The 7,821-nt window shown below is 31.6% G+C and overlaps 1 protein-coding gene across 1 annotated transcript; it reads right to left on the reverse strand.

Moving 5' to 3' along the window:
* Positions 1–6,372: 6,372 nt before the first annotated feature.
* On the reverse strand, positions 6,373–7,541 carry LOC105115276 (Mitochondrial transcription termination factor family protein). Its single transcript, XM_011012115.1, has one exon. The coding sequence runs from the start codon at positions 7,430–7,432 to the stop codon at positions 6,512–6,514; it is 921 nt and encodes a 306-aa protein (XP_011010417.1). The 5' UTR covers positions 7,433–7,541; the 3' UTR covers positions 6,373–6,511.
* Between the last annotated feature and the right edge of the window lie 280 nt (positions 7,542–7,821).

Consider the following 7,821-nt stretch of genomic DNA (forward strand, 5'->3'; position numbering starts at 1 on the left):
CACATTCAAGGAATCTGCATTCTGCAAAACCTGTGAAAATTGTCAAAATGTGGGATTTATTTCAAAACATAGAGAGTCTTTAGATAATCTTCTATTGACTCTTAAGACTCATCATAGTCAAGAGATAAGTATCGTGCAATTCATGATTTATGGCCCCACTTTCATAAAGAACATGTTGGATATAGTCTTGGGAATCTGACTAAAAAAGACCCTATTTGCCAGTTTTTAAGAAAACTGAATGGGAAGCCTATCCCCGACCCATAGAGGGCGTTTAAGTCGTTCTTGAACGTAAAACCAAGGGAAGATGTGAGCCACAATCACAACTATGATTTGAATTTTTGTTTATAAAAACTTGTGTCTTTTGGTTTTATTAATAGCATAATATTTGTGTTTTGTTGTTTCTTATATTTGTTTTAGTGTGTTTCAGGTTTGTCAATGTTTGTTATTTCAGGTGATATCTTCTATACTCTATCTTTCTACCTTAGAACATTGAGGACAATGTCTCATTTTGATTGGGGGGAGAGGGTAGTAGTTGATAAAAAAAAAAATTGTTTTCCATTTCATAAAGCATGTGCAAAATTGTTGTTACTATGATGGCAGAGTAAGAAGAACTTTTTATGACTCTTGAGACGCATCTTAGTAACCATTCTTAACAAGGTCTATTATAATACTTCATGAAATATTCAGATTTACAAACTCTCGTATTATTATCACTTAATTCTGCTCATATACTCATTTAACATGTATTCTTAAACCTTAATTTTCACACACACACTTTAACATATGATTGTGGGTTGCACATTGGATTATTACATTATTTATGTTCTTTTGTTAAAGGTAACAACTAAGGGAAAGGGATAATATATAATTTTTTAAAAAAAAAAAGAGCAAAAGAAAAAAAAGAAAAAAAAAGAAAAAAAATAATGATAATAAAAATATAGATAAGTTTGGTTTCTGTTGATTATAATACTCATATTCTCAAAAACCAATGGGAGTTAAAAAGATCAAACATGAAACCGAAGGGGTGTTTTAACACCTAATACCCTAAAGTCAACTGACTTGGGAGCTATTGGCCCAACACTTGTTACATGGGTTGAGGAGAAAAGTTTAAGGGAATCAAACATTGCACTATCTACATATCAGTATCTGCGACCCGAGTTACTAAGCTCGTAGGGGTGTCTTAACACCTAATGCCCTAAGACCAACTAGTCTGGGAGTCATTAGCTGAAAGCTTGTTACATAGGTTAAAGATGCATGGTGTTTTTAAATTATATGTATATATATTTATAAAAAAAAAAGACAAAAATAATAATCCCAACTCAAGGAAGTTAACCTTAAACATTAGAACAAAAATTTTGTTTTCTTCCAAGAAAAGCCCCATAATTATGTGTTGATACATTGAGCACAAAAGAAAGGTTTATGAATATCTTGTTAAGAGGTATTCAGCAGGTATATAAATTTAATGAGAGTTTGTTTATCTAGATAGATTAATGGAAGTTGAATGTTGAATACCTTGCTTTATGGAATTTGCAAATTGTTTTTCTATTTTACGTTTTGATTACTAGGGACTAGTAATAAGCTGGTTGGGGGGTGTGATTAATACTTAAAAGTGCATTTTTATCATGGTTTTATATCATCATTTTGCACTTGAAGTATCAATAACTCCTTAACTAAAACATGTTTTATAATAATATATCTAATAATATAAGATACCTTTAATTTGTGGTAAATATTCATTTTAAATGCAGGCCTATCACATAAATGAAAGGATTGATTGATGAATTTAAGAACTTAAATTGCAAGGATAAAGAGATGGCCAAACTTAGAAAAGAGATGTCAGTGCAATCCAAACCAGAACACTGTTTGGTAATTGGGTCATATCTGGAGCTATATATCTCAGATTTAAGTCTCCTTTATATGGATGGAAAGGTAAGACATAGGCCTACAACTTTCATATGGAGCCCAAGATCTAAAAAGGCCATTTTCAACTCCAAATTGTAGCAACAACAAAGAAGCCCGAATCTGTCTTCCAGCCCGAGCACTGTTCAGTATTTTGGCCATATCTGGAGTTCTAGAAGTCCAAATGAGCTGAATGTTTTACACAAGAAAGCTGAGACAACTTCCTACAACTTTCATGTTTGCAACTGGCTCCAATTTTGACGTTATCAATGACGTTTTGGGCAGACAAGAGTAGATAAGGATTGTCACCAAGTCAAAAGTTGGCCACCCACTTATCAATTAGTCATCAAATCAATAGTTCCCAATTTTGGCCTATAAAAGGAGGTATTTTCCATGCATTTAGGCATCTTGGTTTCCACATCAAGATCATGCTCTTCCTTTCTCTCTTTGTATTTTTTGTAATGTTTATGCTTTGCTTTCATTAATATTAAGTTTATGCCTTTCATTTCCTTCCCTTTACTTAGTTAACTTTTATGTTCTTATTTTGTTTATCTATTTTGCTTTATTTCATTATGTCTAGCTAAGTTAGTTATGTCAAGGTGAAAAGGTTACACTAATGGTGTAAGAATAAGTATAATGTAAACTTAATATGGACTTTAATGTTTGATACTAACATGTTTTGTATTTGTTATCTTGTTCACTCTTTAATACTTTGCTTGTTAAATGACTAATCTTGATTTATGTTGTATAACACTTAGTACAACAAATACTTGGCACTTTCATAGCCCATAATGTATGGTATAACCGACACGTGAGCTATGAAAGGAACTTGATTTGTTGTTAACATAAGTTATAATTATGAATGCTTGACGAGATTTACAAGTATTAGCATTAATTGAATAAGATGACTAATATAATCATGTTAACAATATATAATCTGATTGGAACCTCCTTTGTGTGTGGTTTCCAATTCAATAATAAGAGTTTATACTATACTTGTTTCATATACCATTACTTGTTTGATATACCATTAGTGGAACCTCTAACCTTGACATTTTTTTATTATTATTGTTTAATCCTTACATTAATTTTCCATCTCCAAGTTCTCATCATCTTCTTCTTCTTCTCTTTCTTTATTATTATTATTACTATTACTACTACTACCACTACTACTACTACTACTACTACTACTACTACTACTATTAGTATTACTATTATTATTATTATTAGTATTGTTGTTATTGTTATTATTATTATTATTGTTGTTGTTATTGTTATTGTTATTATTGTTGTATTATTGTTATTTATAATTTGTACAAATAACCTCCCTGTGGTTCGACCCCGGTCTTGCCGGGTTATTTATTACTTCGACACTCCTGCACTTGGGAGAAGACATCAATCTTTTAGTCGTGTCAATAGTTCCTCCTCTTAGATTTCTAGCTTGGACTAGATTGTGGAGACCGATTCCTAGTACTCCCTCATGTTTGATTCAGCTTCCCTTTTAGCTTCTCTTTCATGATTAGTTTAGGCTTTGTACTGAGCTCTTATACTTATTTCTTTCTTAATGCTAAGATTGGTTAACTTGTTACTTTCTTTCTCAGCTTTGAACCTCTATCTATTATTGTTTTTTTTCTTTTTTTAAAGAAGCAATCAATTCTTTGTTAGCATTTTCTTTACTTTTGGAGATCTATTTTAGAGCAACTACCTTTTTTTCCAACATTACATAATTGTTCACCAAATCATCATATTTGGCCATTCTTTCCTTTAACTCCTCTTAGATTCCTTGCACAATTTCCTCAGACTTTATATCCATGTCCTGTTATTTACTAATCTTCTCTTGATCATTCTTTCCTCATTCCAAGTCTTGTATTAGTGCAATCATTTGTTCACCTTTTTCTCTTATAGTATGGTTCAAAAGGACCTTTATCTTTTCTTCTTCTGATAGCTGGTTTTCTAAGAACTTCTGTTAACTTTTGTTATTACTTAGTTCAATTCTCAGTTTATCTGGCTCATCTTGCAACTTCTCTTCATTGCTAACCCTCTTTTTATTAGGTTCTCCAATGATAGATTTTCCAACTTTATTTGTAATAACCTTAACAATTTCATACATTTTAAGTTTTATTTACTAAAAACAATTTATATCCTAAGACATGTATTTTTAGAGAGACATATTCCTTACGAAATAGATGAATATCCTCTCTTGGACTTTCTCATGCTAAACTGTTTTAGTATATTGTCTATGCATATGAATTGGGATAATCCAAGAAACTTTATAGATCTATCTATATATATATCTTTATTCTTAACATATACGTTGCTTCTCCCATATTATTCATGGAGAAATTCTTAGATAATATGATCTTTATTGACTGGAGTAAAGGAATATTGTTTCCTATCAATAATATGTCATCTACATATAATATTAAGAAAACAACTCTACTCCCACTAATATTTTTATAAACACAAGGTTCATCCATAATTTTTCTATGAAATTAAACAATTTAATTATCCCATTAAAATGGATATTCACGTCGTCCACAAATTGATTTTTATAACTTGCATATTTATTGGTAAATTTCTTAGTTAAAAAACTTCAGGTTATGTCTTATACACATCTTCGTGAAGATTCTCATTCAAAAATATAATTTTGATATTCATTTACCAAATCTTGTAATCATGTTATATAGCTATAACAAGAAAAATCCTTATGAGTTTTAAAATAACTATCGACAAGAAGGTTTCATCAAAGTCAACCCCTTATCTTTGTCTGTAACCTTCAGTAACTAGTATAGATTTGTAAATTTGTATATTGCAATCCATGTAAATATTTCTTTTAAAGACCCACTTACATTTAATGTGTTTTATCCCTTCTGATGGATTAACCAAAGTCCATGTTTGGTTGGTATACATGAAATTTATTTTAGATTTTATAGCTTCAAGCTATTTCTTGGAATCAATATTAGATATTGCTTTCATATAGTTCATAGACTCATCAAGTGAGAACAACTCTTCATCATCAACTTTAACAAGAAATTGATATCTCAATGTTGCATGACATGAATGAGTTCTTGAAAGGTGTCAACCCAATCATCCAAAATTGCTAAAGAAATAGATGAATAGTGGATGAATGACTCGTCGTCTAGGTTAAACCTCTAGAAATTAGAGTTTTTAATTTGGGATCTGTCAAATGTCATTTTAGTCTTTATTTTTCTAAATAAACCTAAATTTCCTATCAAACTCTTAATTTCATGCAATTTCACCCTTGTCAAATCCAATTATCAGCCCTAAAGTTTAGTGTTATTTTTATATTGCTCCTTAGTTTTTGATTTGTGCATTTAGACTCTTAATTGACAATCAAACTTTTAATTTTCTTCAATTTGACCCGTGATGTGGTCAATTTTAGCTTTTAAAGTTTTGTATCTTTTATAATTTGGTTTTTAATTTTAATTTTTTTTAATTAAATCTTTAATTGACTATCAAACTTTATTTTTTTCACAATTAAACCCCCTAATTTGACCCGTTCAACTTTTCAAAGTTTAATTTTAGTCCCCAAACTTTAATTTCTTTCAATTAACACCAAAATTGACTCTAAAAACTAATTTTTCTTGCAATTAAGTCGTTAATAAAATTAATTAAGCCTTTTAAAATCCTCTTTGATTCTTTACTCATTAAAATTTATATATCTTTACCCCAAATAAAAATATTTTCACCAAATGGAATTTTTGTAAACTAGAATTGGATTATTAATTTTATCAATCTTGTACATTCTGGTCCTCCAACTTTTCATTAGTTATTTTGATCCTTCACCATCAACTTAGGCATTCTTTTAGGCTTTTTTCATGTATATCCTCTTTTATTTTTAAATTCTTTTCTTGATTTTTTTTATAGAGTAAAAAATGATTAACAACCTATTAAATATTCCTAAATGTCCCTTTGATCTTCTTAGCTATTGGCTTTATAATTAGCTCAATTAACAAATCTTTTATTGATACTTATTAATTCTCAACATCACACCTTAACCTTAAACAAACTCAACTTCTTTACTACCTACAATAGCATGAATAAGTAATGTGGTGGTTGTCCAACAAAATCATTTATGTAATTTATTAAGAAAATTGGGAAATATAATAATCATGTTTTCCTAATTGTTTTTGAAGAGTATTTTTAGAATAAATTAAAAAACTGTTTTGTTAAAGTAAACACAATGGTTATTAAGGTGGCCCACTCAATTTATTTATTTATTTTTCCATTAAAAGGCAGGCTAACTAAAATGACACCTTGGCATTCTAACAGTAACTACATTTGCAGACATCGCAAAATTTTATCATGGGATACTGAACATGAAACCATCCGTCTATCAAATTGAAATTGAAGCCATCCGTCTCTCAGACTGGGATGGACTTCAGGTGATCAGATCATGTGCAGCCACAATTTGGGGTTTTGCTTAGACTGATATATCTTGAAACTACACCATGTCAAAAAAGAATTCAAATTGCCTATTCATTAGAAGGAAAAATTACAGAATTATTAATGGAGGATATATATACATCTTTATACAAGACGATAAATAAACAGGTAAATAGGCATATTCTCAATGTACTATGGCACACTCTTATCCAGCCCCTGGCCTTATCATCTCCCCAAACTCTTCATCAGTGCTCTTGAGCATCAGTCGCAAAGGAATTTTGACCCCACTTTGCACGACCTCCATGTGCCTGGGCTTAATTCGCTTATCCAAACTGAAAGCAAAATATTGAGGAAACCCCTTCAACTCGGTCAACTTCCCCTTCATCTCCTCGGCAAAGTAATCAAACTTTGGCTTAAAGTTATTCTCGACACTAAAAGTAAACAATGCAGGACACCTTAAAACCATAGCCACAGCTTCGTCTCTTGAAAAACCTATGCTCTCCAAGTACTTCAATTTAGGAATTAAGGTGTTTTCAACATTAGAAACCAACAGCACAGGGTCTTGATAAGCCAAGGCTTCCAAATCCTCAAACCCAAGCCGTTGAAGATAAAACAAGCATGGTTTGAGCTGGTCTCTCACGCTAGAAACTAGCAATCTCGGGCACTTGTTGATGGCCTTTCTGAAGTTATTGTCTGGGACTTTTAAGTCTTGGGATAGGAAGTTGAAAACAGGTTTAAGGTCAGTTCTGATGTTAGAAGTGAGAACTTTTGGACACATGCCAAATATCCTAGGCAAGTCCTTTTGGTGGATTCCTTTGGATTGGAGAAAGAAGATTATGGACTGAATGGAGCCTAGAGAGGCTGTGTGGAGAGAAGGGTTTTGGGATAATGCTTTGCCAGAGTCAACTCCCATGATTTCAAGACACAGAATCTTTTCTTTGATTTCAAAGGAGATATTTGTGTGGGCTGGTGTGTACAGTGGGTGCTTGTGAAGGAGGCTTTTGGACTTTACCGATAACTGGATGTTTGGTTGCTGAGAAATTGAGGGATGGGATGTCTGCTTCGGAGAAGAAAAACACAAAGAAGAGTGTAAAGCTGCTGCTGCTGCTGGTGCTGGTGGCGGCATGCTGAAAGACTGACGGGGAGACAGTGGGAGAGGAGGGGAGCTCTATGGTCACAATCTAATCTCGTTTGTCTTCTCTCTTAGCATTTGAAAATGACACGTGCAAGTATGCTTCAATTTGATTGGATAAAATTGGATTGCATGGATAGCTTAAAGGGAATCTGAAGTTTCTGGATAATGCAATGAGTCTGTAGCAAAGATAAACGAGAAAATTTCCAATACGGATAATTGTTTAAATCTCAGTTAAATAAATTAAATATTTTTATGAACAATAAATCTAAAAAATTTATAACTCTTTTTAATTAAACTTATATAATTAATGAAATACATCTAACACCTAGTCTAGAAAAACCCTTGAAATAATTGTTCTACATCAATCTCCTTTATTTTAA

Source organism: Populus euphratica, unplaced genomic scaffold, assembly GCF_000495115.2.
Source record: "Populus euphratica unplaced genomic scaffold, PopEup_1.0 scaffold669.1, whole genome shotgun sequence".
NCBI lineage: Eukaryota > Viridiplantae > Streptophyta > Magnoliopsida > Malpighiales > Salicaceae > Populus > Populus euphratica.